General features: G+C 38.7%; 1 protein-coding gene and 1 long non-coding RNA gene across 10 annotated transcripts in view; one reads left to right on the forward strand and one right to left on the reverse strand.

Moving 5' to 3' along the window:
* Positions 1-6,692, forward strand: part of CDYL (chromodomain Y like) — a 99,828-nt gene extending 93,136 nt beyond the window's left edge. For all 9 annotated transcript variants that reach the window (XM_015854619.1, XM_015854621.1, XM_015854622.1 and 6 more), the window contains 2 exons: positions 3,844-3,987; positions 4,859-6,692. In XM_015854619.1, the coding sequence (XP_015710105.1) occupies positions 3,844-3,987; positions 4,859-5,017 (303 nt within the window). In that variant the 3' untranslated portion in view covers positions 5,018-6,692. The remainder of the gene's footprint in view (positions 1-3,843; positions 3,988-4,858) is intronic.
* Positions 6,693-7,323: 631 nt separating this feature from the next.
* LOC107309585 lies at positions 7,324-17,833 on the reverse strand. The gene is made up of 4 exons (XR_001553240.2): positions 17,175-17,833; positions 9,086-10,359; positions 7,505-7,694; positions 7,324-7,377 (listed from the first exon to the last, which is right to left on the reverse strand). It is a non-coding gene; the product is annotated as an uncharacterized LOC107309585 (long non-coding RNA).
* Positions 17,834-18,188: the final 355 nt, after the last annotated feature.

Consider the following 18,188-nt stretch of genomic DNA (forward strand, 5'->3'; position numbering starts at 1 on the left):
TTATGCAGGAAATACTTGGTCCAAGTCACCCTTGCAAATCTTTTTTTCTCTTCTTAATTTTAGCTTTGTGTATTGTATATGCAGTTTTACTGGCTTGAGGTAACTGATAATGCTTTGCATTGCTGCTGAAGCTATAAGCCACATTATTTTTCTCTTCTTCCTTGTTTTCCAATCAGATGAAAGAACTGAATGTAAGAAAATATTACTTAAACTGTTCTTACCTACGTTATTTTGTGCTGTTTACTTTTTTTATGCTGCATTCCTTGGAAACTTGGACCTACATCCCATTCCAATCAAAACTGAATAGTTACAGTGTGAAACAAGCACTCGTAGCTCTGTGTTTTTTTCCTAAGTTACTGTTTATTATAAAATCCAGTTTTCCCCCATAGGCATTTACTGTTTTTAAAATACAGATTTTTTGGTATGTTAAGAGCACCAGTTCAAACAGATCTCATAACTAATTATTTGCGTGATGTCTGGATTTAGTCAGTAGAAGAGAACAGAAAAGGTAATTGAAACAGGTTAATAGTTATGAGTGTATTTAATATATTAGCATGTTACAACCTACTGATTGTTCCTTTCCCTTTTTATTTGGCCATCAATCCATTCATTCATCCATTCATCCATCCATTCCATCCATCTTCGTCCTTTAGAGTGAGTCTTGTGGTTGTTACTTTTTGTTTCTTCAGAATTTTCATAAAAACACAAGCTCTTCCCTGGTGTACTCCTTCATGTGCCTTTGTGAATGCTCTCATCCTTAAACCTAAAGATTTAAACACGAAGCTCCTAGTGCTAATAATTCCGTATTATTCCGTAGCTAAATGCATTTTCCAAGGGAAAGCCCAAGCTTCTGCTTTCATTCTATCGTTGACTCTTTGCAGTACAGCAGTATAAATGCTGTGGAAGATGAAGTTGGTCCTTAATCAGTGGGTTTTGTGAAATACATTCAGAAGTCATGTTAGAAATTTCACAAAATCAGCATACTTTGCAGAGAAGTCAGCAGAAACAAGAGGCAACAAGCAGGAGATGACAAACATGCAGGGGAAAAAAGTCATACAAAAGAAGGGGGATCTCTGTGTGCTTTAAAATTTTTTTACAGATGTATTGAAGCAGATACCAAGCCAGTCCCGCACTTAGCTCTTGTAGACTGGTTTCATTGCATTCCTTTTATCAGCAGCACCTAGTTAAAAAGAAAAACCCATCTAGAACAAGATTGTTGGAAATACCTTTGCTAAATGGGTCAGTCTTGGCTGCTGAGCAGTCGGTCATGTAGAATTTTTTCCTAGAATGCGGTTGGTGTGAAGCTCATTACTGCAGGAAATTTGAAGTCCAGACCTTAGAATTCAATACTGATTCCATATTGGGAATACCAAGAAATTTTGAAGGAAGCTTAAGCCCTGCTTTTTAGTTCTGAAAGCAAATCTGTAATAGAGGTTGTGAAGTCTGTTTGGGAAGCCCTGTTATTGTGTCTGCTGTGGAATTCTTGCTCTGTTTCTTTTATGGTTCTGGCCATAAAGCACAGAAGCTGTGTGACCAAGTTCCACTCACTGGCTTTTTTTCAACCAGTCTCTAGCATACTAGCACTATGTCTTAAGCTTTTGTGTCAGGCATGGGGGATTCATATTTCTTAGTGTCTGTAGTCTGCACTAGTCACGGTCTTTAGCACTATAGAGAGCAGCTGCCTCTTGACAGCAGCGCATGGGAGAGTTGAGGTGTTCCATGGCATCTAGACTTGTGTGGTAGTGCCTTGATGGACTTTGTTTTGACAGAGGGAAACAGAGATCAGCAGATGTCTCAGTGCAGTATGGCAATTTCTCAGTGAAAGGATAAGTATGAAACTGAGTCAATGAATACGAGAGTTGATCATGAGAACGTGGTGTTAATGAAGTATTTTTATCATCTTCATTTCTGTGGCTGTTTCTATTTGTTAGAAAGCAAGCAACAAGTATGTTAAATATCAGAGCAGATACAAGATGCAGTCAGATGAATAAAACTTGACAGTGGGTCTCCAGCATACAATGAATGTAAATCTAAAGACTCCCCTTCAAAATCTGTCAGCTGAGATCACTGTTAAGAATATGTATTTCACGTGAGCTTTTGTTAATGCTGTGATAGAGCTTGCAGAAATAAGATGATTGCACTGCTAGTGCTTGTTGTCTTCACATTCAGGAGAACAGCGTCTTTGAAAATAATAATAATGTTTTCTAACCTTCATTTTTTTAACCTCATCACTTAAGACCTATGTGAAGAATATGTAACTGCTGATTAGCTGACTTACTTAAGGTGTTAAATTTCCCAACTCCCAGTAGATTCACATTTTGTTTAAAATCAGTGCTAAGTATCTTTCAAAATTCAAATCCAATTTCCAAATATTTTTTTCCTCCATTTCCTATTTTTCAGTCAAAATTGTGTATGTCACTGATTTTTGGGTTTAGAGTATAGTTTGTGTGTGATCTAGAAAATTAGAAGGTAGAATTACAATGATAAATCTTGCATAGTTAAGCTTGCTGGAACCTTTCACAGGGATATATAACATATATGTCAAAGATCCTAGGAGGCATTCCTTTTCACAAGCCTACTGAGCTGGGGGTCAGCAACCAAACAGCCTCATGTTCCAAGTGTCCAGTGATGGCTTTGTCATATTTTGAATGTAATTAGTCATTAAAGAGCAGTAAAGCTGATTTTTTTTTTTTTTTTTTTTCAAGATTGACAATTTCTCTGAGCTTTTAATGTTCACTGGCTATTTCTGTGCAGGTGTCAAGGCAAATACAAATACAAAAACTGTCTGTATAAGAAACTTCGTTAAGAGATACATAAACATGTAGGGTCATGTTTAACAGGGAAGCTATTAAATAGTCAAGTGTGTGATTGGAAATCAAAGAACTTTACAGAGACTGTTGTATAAAATGTATTGTTCTTCTGTACCTTTATTAATGTTTTTTTTTTCAATGCATAAGGTCTTCCTAAGATTCTGGATTCTGTTTAGTTTTTGTTTGTTTGTTTGTTTTGTTTTTTGCTGTGTTTGTTGTTGTGGGGTTGTTTGTTTAATTCCTTCCAAAAAAAGGCTCTTCTGGCAGCTTTGGAAAGAATTAATCAGTTCAATGTTAATTTTCTTTGAACGGAATTCAGCTAATATCCAATTCACTTGCTTCGATGGGTTTTGGAGATGGAACTCCAAAAGATAAGCCAGCTATTTTAAATGTATCACAAATGAAATGCTATAGTGCTGAAGACATTTGAGACAGGCTCAAAATAAACCGCATATATTTAGGTTTTGGAGTGTTCAGTATTAAGCGGTCTGCTGTTATTTTTATTTTTTTTAACTCTGCTTTCCATACGAGATAAGCATTTCAAAGGAGGTCTACTACCAGAACTGGCTTATTTTTATAATTTACAGATAAATGTAGGCTTTTAGTTTTTTTTAAATTATTTTTATTTTTAGGAAAGATTTAGTTGCTGCAAGCATTGTTATCATGGAAAGCAAGGTGATGGGTTCATTACAGATCTGTTAGGCATTGTAACCTATTACCATAAGTACAGTTAATCATGGCTGCAGTGCTCCAAGAGCTGAAGCTTATGAACGCTCATTAATAGGAAATGACAAAAGCCATCTACACATTCCACACTTAACCACAGATTTCTATTCTGCAACTACTGAAGCTGTGCAGTCAGCACCACTGACCAGCTCATCTGTAGGCAACTCCTTAATAACTGAAGTTGGAAGAGCCTTAGTCAAACTTTTTCAAATAGCGTAGGCATTTTCTCTTTTCTTTTGAGCATTTTTCCTTTAATGAGTTCTGTCTCATTACATTTCATACCAGAAGTAACTTTCTATCCCTTCAGGCCAATGAAATGTTGTTCAGTGGAAGGAAGTTGACTGCGCAAGAAGCTTGTGCCAAAGGACTGGTCTCTCAAGTGTTTTGGCCAGGAACGTTCACACAAGAAGTAATGGTTCGAATTAAGGAACTGGTGACATGTAATTCAGTTGTAAGTGTCCTTAATTTAACTATAAACAACTTATCATAAGGAAATAAATAAAAATTGATGTATTGCTAGACTACATCATTATACCCTCCATCTCTTAAAAGAAGACAAGGATCACACTCCAGTATAGTAATGACTGTAAATGTGTTTTCTTAGTTTCTTTGTTGTTGTTCTGGGTTTCTTAAGGAGTTTATATCTGATTTTTTTGTTTGTTTGTTTGATCACATGCTGTAATATGTTGTGGTTAAGATCACTGCACTCTTAAGTTAAAAACAAAGTATATTTCTTAAGTATAAATGATACAGTAAAGAAGTCCAACTTTTTCTAATCAACAGTGTAAGCAGTTGCCCTAAATGTATCTTGTGTTGTAATTTAAATTATCAAGGAAATTGATGACTCAAAAATATTTGTGTAGCAAAAACACAGTTTTTGACAATAGGGTAAGCTTTCAGTTTTTACTGGTGATGCTTGTGGCATTTGTGTCTTCATGCGCTTCTGGTCATTCTGTATGATGGCTGCAACTGCCACAATCCCCTGCTTCCTCAGAGTAAGAGATACAATACAAAGCAACTGTTCTGTGCATGAAAATTGTGGATTGTGAAAATGCCAACTTTTGATGATTTTTATTTTATTTTTTTCAATCTGTTCTAAATATTGCTTAAATTAGGATGTCTACCTGGTTACTGGAGCAGTTCTGGATAACAGTATTACAGTTAACTTTCAATTAAGTTATTTTTCTCTCATTATCACTATAAAGTCATACACGCGTAGTACATGAAAAGCTTAAATTCATGAATGACATCGGGATCCGTTTATATAAAACTTAATGCACAAGTTGCTCAAAACTGAACAAACTCTTCTTTTTCTGGTGTAGGTACTTGAAGAATCCAAAGCTCTAGTACGTAATATTATGAAGGTGGACTTGGAACAGGCAAATGAAAAGGAGTGTGAAGTTTTGAAGAAAATCTGGGGCTCAGCACAGGGGATGGACTCGATGTTAAAATATCTGCAAAGAAAAATCGATGAGTTCTGATGAGGTGCCCATTGACACTGGAATTGTACTTCTTGGACATCAGGGCAAATAAAATATGCCCATTTTAAAACCTATATAAACTCTCCCCTGGCTCAGCTTGGGAACAGTAGTATATCCCTCCTCCCTACCCTTCCCTCCCCCCCCATTTTATTGTCAAGGGGTATGAAAGTACTGTATCACTTAAATTTGAACAAAACTCCTTTCTCCCTGATTGTTTTGTGTGTGTACATATATATGCACATGCATAAAGTGTGTGTGTACATATAACTTTTATATATACAAAATATAATGTGTGAGGTTGTGTACGTAGACACATGCACACACAAGGTAAACAATGATAGAGTGCACTACTTCCCATCTCCTTAAAGGCTCTAGTTTTGGTCATCGTTGGCTAGTACTGTATAAAACAGAATGGATTAAAAAGTGAAATGGTGTTGCATTATTTTTTTGTGTGGCAGGGAAGTTTGGAATAATGCTTTTCTTTTATCATTATAATACAGAATTGAAACGGGTATTAGCCAGCCCTTACTTTCACTGTCCAACAAGTCAGCTAAGACATAAGGCACTGTCTCAGAAGAAGGTTGACATACCTCAATGGAACATCCTAACATTTTTCAGATGTACACCTTAAAGTTTAAATCAAAAATATTGCCCAAAAGAGTGTGCTCAGGATTCATGCTAAGGAAGCACTCTGCCCTTTTCAGAGGAGTGATATAGAGGTGTGTCAGGAAGGAGAGCAGGAACGTGTTTAATTCTTACCCAGATAACGTGAAGAAACCACTGTCTCTTGGGGAAAGGCAATGAGGGGGATAGCAAGGGGAATGCGGAGGGGTAAGGGAAAAAAAAAGACAAAAAAAGCTTGTTTTGCAGTATTAGTGAATCACTGAATATCTATGTATGGATATCCTAAGTTATAAGTTAGTTTTAGTGGGTTTTCAAATAGCCTTTTTTTTTTTTTAAATAACTACATAAGTGCTTCTGTTGCTGGGTGAGAATACTACTTTATATACAGTTGTTTGGGTTGTGTTTTTTTTTTTTTCCTATTTGCTGGTTTAATTGATGTATTACACCAAAAATGCATTTTATGTTCATAAATTTTAGGTTCACTTAGAATATATTATTTAATAAGTTAAAATTCTTTTGGCACACTATTAAGTAAAAAAAAAAAAAAAAAAAAAACCTTAAAAAAAAAACTACCTTATATTAGATGTTTAATGTTCTTTGTCTATGCTTTTTTTTTTTTATTATTTTAAATATACACTATATACAGTATGGTGTAAAAGAGTGCCCTGTGTAAATAGACCTATTTTGCATTCCTTTCAGGAGTGGTTATTGATTCCTGACTGCAGATATCTATTATAATTTGGGTATCTGTGCTTGCAATCTTATTGAATGTATTATGAAGAATGGGATAGAAATCAAACCTTATTTTTGTACAGTTTTGAAGTTTTTACTTGGAACTGACCCACCTCCCCTTCCCAGTGGAGAGCTGTACAGTGTGTAAATCTGCCTTTACCTTGGATTGGTACAGTATTTTTGCATCTGTGGGACCTACTTTTTTGTTCTAGTAGTTTGAACTATATATAAACTGTACAATCTGTAAAGTTTTTATAGAATAAATATTCAGCTGTGAAAACTGGTTAAATAAAACTAATATTTCTTAACACATTTTAAACGTTGTTCTCATACAGTTGTCTTTTTCAAAGGCAGTTCTGATTTTAAAGGAAGTACTGCTTAGATCTTGAAAATTAGCACCTTCAACATTCATGCTTTACTCTGTCAAACATATATAAGCTCCTAGTTGTTTCCTCCAAGGAAAAGCTGAAAATCAACCAGTTGTGGTAAACTGTACCAACATTTATTCTGAGAAGAGGTGGATAACACTTCAGGACAGCCCTTTTCTGGCACCTTGGAAGAGGCACTTGGGCATAGGTTGAATTTTGGCTTGAGACTCATTTATGCTGTCCTTACATACAGAAGGATTACACTGAAACAGCAGACTGGATCTAGAGATAGGTAGGAGGAATAACACCAAGTGGAGATCAACCAGTTGAATACTGCTTCATTTTGTGCTGTTACAGTTAGCCAGGCTGTTGCTATGCGTGCCTACAAGTTGCAGTCAGTTGCAAATAAATTGGAAAAAAATCCTTAGTTCAGACCAATTTCTGTACACAGTAACTGGCTTCTTTTATGCTTTCAATCATAAATGTACATTCCACTACACAGATAGTTTTTTTCTGTATGAAAATGCTGTACAGTCCCAGATAGGTCAGGAAGTACCTTTGGTGCCCAGTAGTTACTGATATGCAAAACTTACCTGTGGAGGGTCAGAACTTTTTTCATTCAAGGTCAGAAGCGTTCTGCAAAACAATAAAGGCACAAGTAGTTATACTGAAGAGGTTGTGCAGAGAGAGTAAACAATGTAGGGTTTATGATTTCTTTGGCTCTAGGGTGAATATGCAGAAGAAATGAATTAAAAAAACTCACCCCGCACGTGAGGCCCATCCAATGAGGCAGGCTTCAAGAGTTGAAGTAGAACATACTTTGCTCTTTTTTACAGCCTCCCTTCAAATCTGAATTGCTGCCATCAATCCCTGTCCACAGGAGCCATCTCAAATAGTGTAGGTATGTGAATCTTCTAGAGTCTTCTCTTATTATTTCTTACTGTTCCCTAAGACTGCAGGGAAAAAATAATGATAATTTAAGTTACGTCGGCAAGGAAATGTGACAAAACATAATGCTTTGTTTCTTCCATCAAATACCTACTAGGTAACAGAACTTTACTTTCATCTGTTCCCAAATAAATAGAAATTCTCTGCCTCAGAAAACTGAAGAGTGTGTATCTGAGTGGTACAGCGTTATGGAGCATTTAGTCTTTTGAAACAAAGCAAAGCCAAGACAACTATGACATTCTAATAGCAAGCAATAAGGCATGAGAAGTCATAAGTGACTTAGAGCTTTTAAAAATGAGTATTTTCAAGTCTCCTTCACAGAAGTCAGGTCTTTGTCTAGCCTGATTCATTGCAGATACTTGTGTTACTGCATAGATAAATCAGGTTTAGCTTCCTGCTGCTCGAAGGCAGCTGCAGCAACTGGGAGTTGACCGGGCCCAGGTGAAGGGTGAGAAGAGCTGCTGAAGCCAATGTTTCTTCAAAGGCACCTCATTTAGAGTCAAAACCTCCCAGAAGCAGTTTTACATTAAGACCACTTTTCTACGCTGATTCTAGTACTGATGCTTAAACAACTTCTGCGGAGAACTTAAGAGCATCATGAAGTTGTTGAAGAACAGTTGCTGTAGAAGAGGATCTATGGTAGTACAGTGGAGGAATCTCTCTATGATAGTCTATTTCTCCTTCTGACATAGGTATGGCCACAAGCACTTGAGCAAACAGCAAACGGTTAAGTATTGGCAATTGAGCAGGAGTAAGCCCCCCTCACAAAATGTTGCATTGCACTGGAGTTCATAACACTACTTTTGTCCTGTCAGGAAACAGGACTAGATAAGCCAGAGGTTGAGGAATGTACTTGGAACTGATTGAAAGCCACATGCATACTCTTCTCTTGTGTTACTTTGAGCAGAAATAGAAAGCACAGCAACATTTTTGCTCCGTGTGAGTAAGTTAACGTACAACATACAAAAAGTATTTTGGGGTAAGCTGAAGAGCTGAACTCACCTTGATGTCTTTCCCTTGTTTCAAGTTCTAAATTTGCCCAGACAGCATTTAGAACAGTTTCCTTCAGTGAGTCCTTCACTGTATTGCTGTCATTGCTAAAGGGTACTTTTCTCTGTACTTTAGAAGCTTGTTCTGAAAACAAGGCTCGAGGGAATTAAACCACTTTGTTAGGTGGGATCCATTTCTTAAAGCTATGCTCGCTTGAAATTAATTGAAACACACATAATACTGGAGCTATAATTGCCTTCCTTTTTACTGATGCAAACTCATCATGCTTTACCCAAACAGTGGGCAGAATTGGACTGTAAACTAGAGCTAAATTATATGGCAGTAGACAGCATTTATGGATGAGAGGATGGGAGAGACCTTCAGTAAAATGGGGTCAATGACCTACCTCAATTTGCTGGTTGAAGAAGAGGTACTTCATGTTCTTCTGAGTTGTGACAAGTGTGAGTAGGAGGGAAGAGGTACCTCTCAGCTCATTTACAGTTATCCTTATGATTTTCCATGCTAAGGAACTGCCAGCAGCTGTCAACACTCAGGCAGTCTTACAGTGCTATATCAGAGGCTGAGTTGGCAACCTTAAATCATGCATCTTGAGGGCACAGTTATGCTGAAGATGGCACAGAAGTATATTTCCCTTTCCAACAAAAATGTGAGCATCAGGATGAGAACTGTGATATGGCACAAGACCACCACGTTGTAGTCCTGTTCTGTACAGCCCCGCATTTTTCTAACTGAATACTTCAGTTACAGATCTTTGCTTTCCATTTTCATTTTTTTCCCTGCCCTTGAGGAACACAACTGGTGGGTTGCCATGCACCAGCCTTTCTAAACACAAGGAAAAAATTATATATATAAAAATATATTGTGAAGCACTCGCTCCCAGGATGAAGAACAGTTGGATGTGTGATTCTGAAATGCAGTGCAAAATATAGCAATAGAGACTGAGTGTTTTTGGTCCTACTCATCACTCCTGCACAGGGAACAAGAAATGAGGGAAACTGGAAACCACCACATAGACACAGAAGATAAGTAAAGTACTTAAAGCAGCTACATGGAGAAATAAAGGAATAGCTAAAGGAATAGCATTTTCTCTCCCCTAAATCCTCATTCACATCACCCTCAGTATTAGAGGAGATAAACAGGAGGTGTACATATACCTCTTCAGTACATCAGTGTAGGGTACCTTATCAGTACATATGCCCGAACTCATGTGAACTACAAGCCTCACATTCGCAGGACCTGGTCCTCATTGGAGACTTCAACTACCCTGATATCTGCTTGAAGATATCAGAAAGGATATCTTATAGGATATAAATATAAAGGATATACACAGAAAGGAGAAGGCTTGAGCTGGTGAACTCATCAACACAGTAAATACTAGAAGGAAGGATATAAAGATGACAAAGAGGCTACTCTCAGCGGTCCAGTGCCAGGGCAAGATGCTGTGGGCACAAAAATTCAGGATAGTCCATCTGAACATCAGGAAACATTTTCAGTGCAAGGATGGCTGAGCACTGACACAGGTCTCTTGGAAAGGCATGAGATCTTCAGAAGCCTCCTGGACACAGTCTTGGACAACCAGCCCTCAGCGGCCCTGCTTGAGCAGAGGCTTAGACCAGGTATCTTCCGGCTGCCTCTTCCAAGCTCAACTGTTCTGTGATTCTGTGGAAGGAATAAAATGCATTAATTTTCCAGCAATCCAATATCATGCACAATCACTATGTCTAGGGCTGCAAGATCATCAGGCTTTTACATGCTTTAGTCTTTTTAAAGCCCAACATCTTCTATTAAGATTGTACCAAATCCCCTAGAACAGAAATGAGCAAAAAATGACATGTGTTTAGGGCAAGACAGGGATCATCCTTGACTCTGGTAAAAAGCATAGTCTTAATTGTTTCTTCAAGAATAAATAGGATTGCTAAAGAAAACAAATATACATGCCTTTTATATAGTGCCCAAAGATTTGCTTTAGACTCAGTAGCTTAAAACTGCGTTTTTCTCCCCAGAATCAAGCCCATCAAGCAGAAGAGCAATCCAGTCATTCTGAACGTAACCAAATGGACTGCCAAAGAAGACAGCATATAGTCTCAGTCATTAGTTCCAGTTTGACACATTTTACAACATTACCTGGCTATAACTTTAGACTAAATACTCTAGAAACCACATTGTTCTGCACAGAGAGAAGTTAACTCATAATGCTATAATAAAACAGTATTTCCTAGATATTCCTCAATTATTTGAAAGAGTAGATAATAGCAGGACAAACACAGATGGTTTTAAGTTGAAGGAGGGAAGATTTAGGTTAGACATCAGGTGGGAGTTCCTTACAAAGAGAGTGCTGAGGTGCTAGAACAGGATGACCAGAGAGGCTGTGGATGCCCCATGGTGTTCAAGGCCAGACTGGATGGGGACCCAGGGAGTCCTAGTCTAGAATTAAATGTTGGTGGCCCTGACTATGGCAGGGGGGAGGATTGGAGATTCACGATCCTTGAGGTCCCATCTAGCCCAGACCACTCTCTGATTTTGTGATCTTCTTTTCTGAAACAAATTCCACCAAATGGTTCTAATTCTCTCTCCACCAAAATGTTCTAATTACCAGACAAAACCCAGAATATTAACACTATCCAACGTCTTGCTTGGCTTCCCTGCCTCTCCCTAATGAATTAATTTTCAATAAGTTCATAGTACCTCGTGTCTTAGTGGGAGCAGACACTCATACTGAACCCCTCGACATCACCCCAATCACATGCTGCACCAACTGCCTACTGCCAGCAGCAATTATGCAAAATGCAGACAATGCTCCGCATACATAAAACGTTATGTATGTGAAATTCACTAATCTTGTCAGGCTGGACTGGGATCTTTGTCAAACAGTCCTATTTTAAACACAAAAACTGGAAAACCTGCTAAGTTAGGAATAAAACACATACATACATAAACCACACACGTACTTCATCATATAAAAATGTGAAAGTAAGTAACAGCTTCCTTTTGGTGCTAGCTCGCATACAGTCTATTGCATCAGAGGACAACTGTGTCATAGAAGCACACTGTGATCAAACGTCAAAAGGTAGAGAAATGTTCCCTTTCTTCTCACAACCCCTGCTGCTGAGCTTTATGCATAGAAAGAGCACGGGCAATGAAAGCTGGAAATCTGCTAAGTCCCGAACAAGGATTTTTTCTTATTTTAAGTAAGGTTAACAACAGAGCAAAGCTAGGAGCTTCTAAAGAAGATGACCCCTTGAGTCAAAGGGTCAAAATAAGAAAGCAAATGGAAGCAACACTGCCCACCAACATTTTTTTTGCTTGCTTTGTAGGCCTGATGATGAGTGATGTCAAAACAGGGGTCTGCAAACAGCTTTGTGATCTCAGTAGTTGAACTGTGACATCCACAGAAGCAGCTGTAAAATCAGCATTACATTGCCTAAGGAAATTAAAGTTACTCTTTCATTTTTGAGTGTTTACAAAAAAAAGTGTTCCTTTATGCCAATGTGAAGTTACATTCAAGAAACAAACTAAATACATCAATATGTCCAAAAGGCAAAGTCAGGTTTTGATTCCAATTCTCCTAAGTGTCGTGGTTTTGTAATGTTTGCTATTGGTATTCCACATCATGATATCATGTGGAACACAGATAAGAACAACTACATTCCCAGAGGACCTCAGGGTCAGAGAAGGAAATACATCATGGAAGTGATGCTTGCTCACTCTCTCACTGCCTGGCAGCGGGTGTGGGTGTGCTTCCAAGCCATGCACCTTCAATTTCAAAGTAGGCTTCTCTGTCTTCAGAAGACTCTGTCAGCTAAGGATAAATGTAATTTTGCTAGTATCTAGAAAGACACATGCAGAATCTCTGACTTTAGTTGGTTGGCTTCAGAAATCCTCAGCAGTGTTTTGTACCCCCTGAGTAGTTGGTCTGAACACAGGAAATGCCCTGATGGAAAGATTCTGGTCAGAAGTCTGCCATAATCCAACACATCACTATTACTTCCCTGCCTCATACAGCCCTGGTGCTCCTCACCATTTGTATCAGTGAAGAGCAACTGTACCCTGGAAAGAGCTTCAGTGCTAATGGCAAGAACCGATGGCACATTCCCCAGAAACACGTTATCACTGAGGACACAGTGCATAATAGTGTAAGGCACAAGCAAGATAAACTTTGGATTTTCTCTCTCAGACTACTGCCTCATCACAAACTGAAACTGCAAGGGCAATGAGGATAAGAACATCATGAATGCACAAAGAGAGAGGCAGTCCCCTTGCAAGAATATCAGATCAAAGATCTTTTGCATCTGTTTTTCCTACCTCCTAGCAGCGAGACCAAGCTTTCTTAAGTGGTACAGAAGAGACTTGATCCCAAGAAAGGGAGGCACATGCTTGCTGCTCTCCAAGGAAAGACTGCATTTGGAAGACCTGCAGAGCCTCTGTCTGCTCCTCTATGGGAAATCCTGAGGGAGAAATAAGGATCTCCTCAGAACTGACATGAGAATGCTAAGACTTTCTTGAAGAAGGAAAGAAACAAGGCATGAGAAATCTGAGGCAAGAAGTGTAACTATTCCTAGCAATCATGGCAATCGCAGCTTTGTAAGTTAGGCTGGCCAGGTGCCCAGAAGGGATAAGCAACCCTGAACCAGCAGCACTGACAAGCATATGAGTTAGCCTGGCTCAGGAGTGATGCAAGATGGCCTCTAACATTTCAATAATCTTAGCTGCACTTCTAAGCTTTTTGTTATTGTTTAAATCAATAAACCTAGTATTACTCTAGGATGGTGAAGTTTGATCTTTTCAACAGTAAGATTCTATATGATAGAGAAACTTTCACAAGCAGTTTTAGGAACCCTGAAAGTGGATAGATATCAGGCAACCTTTACATTATGTCCTGTGGTATAAACAAAAATGAATGAGTTTATTTATTTTTAAACAGAGGATGCTAGAGTGCAGTTATTTCATTCTGTTACCTGCTCTGCATGGGCTTTTCATGCCTAGAAGGAGTTAATCTGAACAGCAGCGTTCCTTCTGTAGATGGAACTATGCATTCCCTGATAAATCTGTACAAAGATGGAAACACAGCATTATAAAAAGCAGTGTCCATCAGTTTTAATGGGGAATAAACCATATGGATACAGGAAACCCTGAAAGGCAGCGCATCACATTCTTCCCTGGCTTTCTCATCAGCACTGTGTCCAGCAATATACTTAACATCCTTCACCACTCTTAGAGAAGTTCAAAGTAGCTCTTACCAACAAGAAGTAAAACCACTTGCAATCTAACCATTTGCAGCAGGATCACAGGTGTGCTGGAAGTCTGACACTCATCTTGTTTCACCTATCTGGAGCTGGTACCATACTGCATTTTCCCCATACCCAAGATCCTAAGGTAATTAGGCTCCAAAACTCCCATTCACACATACATAGGGTAGCTCATGAGCACTTGTGGCTATGAGCTGCTGGAAATTATACTTACCTAATTTTAACAGGCACATCTTTCTTAATGACCTTTTTTTATAGCGAGAGAATAAACAATCCCTTGGGATCCCATTTTATTTCTCTTCAGGCCTCTTTAATTTGCTAGTTTCTCAGGCCTTGATGCCAGCTTCCCACATACACAGAATCACATAAATCACAACTGTATCTAATTTGCATCTTTTCTAATAAGAAAAAACAAAGCTTATTTCTCTCTTAGTACTGTACTTAGCAGAACAAAAGTGACTGGAGCATAGCAAATCATTCCGTGGCCTTCATTCCAACCTTAGTTTCTTTTGCTGCTATCTTTCCCACAAGTTCCATTTGATGCCTACTAACACAATGCACAGCATGCTGGCTCTAGACCTGTTTATGCTACTCTTGACACTTCTCCCCAGCCCCCTACCAGCTCAGTACTTTATTTATTCTGCTGATTCGTGCCAACCACTGAAGTCATAGTTTGAATCCTCAGTTTACTCACATCCCTCGCTCTTCTCCTTATTCTATAGCTGCCTCTTTCCTTTCCTTATGAACATTATCAAGTCTGAATAACTCCATCTTTTTCAAATCTGTATTTACATAATAAACAGCTGTAATGCATTTTCCTTTTCCTCATCTCATTAAAACCTGGCAGCTCAAAGCGCTCAGTCCTCATGCATTTGCACATCTTCAGGGAAAATCTGGAGTTCACAGTGATGTAGGGGTTAAGAAATATGAAGCTTATTTTGGCTCTGCCATGATTGTGACTCCTAGCAGCCAATTTGCCTCTTTCAAAATGCCATTTTTCAAAAAATACCCATGGGCTTTAAGACTTTAATTCATCCCCAAACTACATGCAGATGAGCAGGTTCCCGCCAGCTCTCATTTGCCACAAAGCCAACATGTAATACAGCTCCATCCTTGCTTTCAAAAACCTCATGACAGGCTAATTCATTTAATAGTCCAGACTTCTCTTTGGCTAGCTCCAGTTCCTTTCCCAGAAAGCTCCCCCCAGCTCTTCACAATACCTTGAAAATGTTTTTCACTATCTCACACAATTATTGTTTTTGACAGTCTGTCTCAGCATTTCCATGCACCAACATTTTCCATCACCAAAGCAAGCCAGAGTACAAGAGGAAAATAGATCCATTTTGTACTTAGTCCAGTACCTCTAAAAAGGGTTGAGTGTGACATTATTCTGCTGGCAGAAACGTCCTCAGAACAGCTACATGGACACAGCACAACAGGCATCTGACCACAGGCATGGACAAACTTTCTGAACCTTAAGAGGAACCAAACAAGTCTGAAAAGCTCTGGCTTGTGAGAAACATCATAATGTGCATTTCCTTTCTCTCTGTCCTTTTTCTATCAACAGCAAAACCTTTTCTGGAACTTTACCACTTTTGTCCAAGTCTGTTTTATTTATTTATTTATACATTTGGAAGCAATGAAAGACAGAAAGCTGAAGTGGATTCTTTTTGCATATTACTACAGCACTGGACACAAAACTGCTAGTAGAATATGGGCAATTCATGACCAGCACCAGAACTGGTCAACAAAAACAAACAAGAAGATTGGCAGAATGTAAAGAAATGCAAGTCCACAGGGAGACAGTTACTTGTTTCTACTTAGAAACGTAGAGTTCTTCAAAAAGTCTGACTTAATAACTCATGCTCAAGGTCACACAGAACAGCTCAGAAATCATGAGAGGACAGAGCCCAAGGGCCAACACCAGATGATTCAACCAAAGATGTGCCATCCTCAATGATGTTTACTTACAAAAAAAAACCATATCACAGGTAATTTACAAATAATATGTATTTTGTAGGCATTCTCGTGCCATAAGAAAGCAAGGACAAGAAGAGGGCAGTATGTCCTCTTCTGGGTGGACTGGGAATGGAATATATCTAAATACAGATAAAAGCATTTGGCAGGGTAGACTATTGTAACTGTACCTTTCCTATTAAAACAACTAGATCTTTAGAAACTCAGGACATTATGGAAGAATATGGGAATTCATATTTTGCACTGAAATCTTAACACTGTTAAGATCTCTCTTATGTATACAGAAGCTGTTCTGTCCACACAGCTCTTATTGGGTTTGGAGAAGTAAAACAGAGCAGATCCTCAACTCAGTCTTAAAATACTCTTATCTTTTTCTCAATTGCTATCTACAAGATCTCCCTTAGACAAAATTTATCATATTTAATCTCAGTCCAAGACCAACTTCTAACTTATTCTAGTTTTCTTTCCTTATCTACCTTTACTTTTTTGTTGTTGTTACTGAAATTGAATTTGCGGAGAGGAGGGAAAAGCAGCCATTTTAAAGCAGTAATCATGTGATCCTGCACACTTCACTGTGCTTTTACTTTGCCCTCATAACTAACAGGGATGAGAACTTCTGACACTTTGAACAAAATCTTCATAAAACATTTTCAATGCTATTGAAAAGTCTTTGTCAAACTTCTGCCTTATGCATTCACTGCAGTTTTCCATCCTGTCTTTGTTTCTGAATCATCTTTGCGGGGTCTTCCAGAAAATGACAAATAAGTGACCGCTCTCCAAAAAGCAACAAACAAACAAAGAAAACAACAAGAAGAAAGCCACAAAGACAAGATACCACCACCTTCTTGGAGATGTAGCACTTGCGAGTCAAACTGTGAATTATCAGTGCTGAGAGTTTCTTGTCTGAACTGTGGTTGTCAGATTACACTTCCAGGAGGAAGGCCAAGAACTCCATAGTTTTATTTCTTGGGAGCAATCCCTGCTTGCTTATCTACATAGCCTGTGGCAAACACTGGCCAAGGGCAGGGTAAGCAGGCCACTAGGCAGGCCCTCTGCCTTCAGCAGTGCCCATCTCCGTGGCTGGTTTCTCAGCTTCAGCACAATGGACAATTTTAGAAACTATACAAGTAAATATAGGAGGAGCCATTTGAACTTTCTCAATGAGCCTTCCAACACCGGTGTAAGAAAGAATAAGAAATAGCCATTCCAGACTACAGAGTCCCAAAATAGTCCCAAATGGGGCAGACCTACCTGCTGATAGGCAAGAAGGAAAAAAAATAATTCTTCATAGCTCCTGTTCCTAGAGGTCCTCAGCGTATAGTTAACTTGAACAGGCCACAGATTGAAGGAAGAGCAGGAAGAACAGCATCTGGATCTAAAGATGTCTCAAATTCAGTTGAAACTTAAAAGCAACTCCATTTTCAGCTCTCAGGGAAGAAAATTTAGTGTAGGTTTCCATTCACAAAAGTAGTAAATCTGTAGAATAAAAATCAGCTATTCCACCCAGGTTACCAACATCAGTGAAAAGTTCTGTATAGAACATATGTTTGCTTACATGGAAGTGTCATGGCTATGCTCCAAGTTCCCAATTCCATAGGAGCTATACAGAGAAGTTCCCACGGCCAAGAATACCTTGGGGACTTGAAAGGAAGCTACAGAAATGCTTCACTATTTAAAAACACATTCACTTCTGTTCAAGGGAAGGGAAGGCATCAAGGAGAAGGGCTCACATACATAAGTAAGGTTGAACTGGAGGCCCTTTTGAAGACATAAGTTACGTAGGTTCTTGGCAGTGTGTTCAGTCTTGTCCCTCTAGATCTTCACCCAAGGCGAGGAGCTTTTAGTTCACCTTCATCTAACTTGGCTTAACATGTAGATGTTTTGAGCATTGCTTGGGGAATAGTAAAAGGAACCTGGCAGGAAGAAGTTGAAGGGGGGAGGGAGGAGGAAAAAAAAAGAGAAAAGAAGAATAAAAAATAGTCTTAGTCTGAGAAAGCAAGAAATGAAACAGCATCCTAATAATTCTGCAAAGCTCTGGGAACTCTATCAACAGGGATCAAAACCTGACTCCCAAAACTCATGTATTCTCCTCAGAATGGTACTGGCTGCTTCCCACCGGATGCACCAATTTCTGTCTAGATCACAGTGCACTGACACTCTTGTAATGGAAGCCATAACTAACAATGTTTCAACAAAACAATACATGGGAATTTAGCCATGTCTCTCTACTCATTTTACAGGGAAGTCCTAAAGCTAAAAATCTGA

The sequence above is a fragment of the Coturnix japonica genome, chromosome 2 (assembly GCF_001577835.2).
Source record: "Coturnix japonica isolate 7356 chromosome 2, Coturnix japonica 2.1, whole genome shotgun sequence".
Taxonomy (NCBI): Eukaryota; Metazoa; Chordata; class Aves; order Galliformes; family Phasianidae; genus Coturnix; species Coturnix japonica.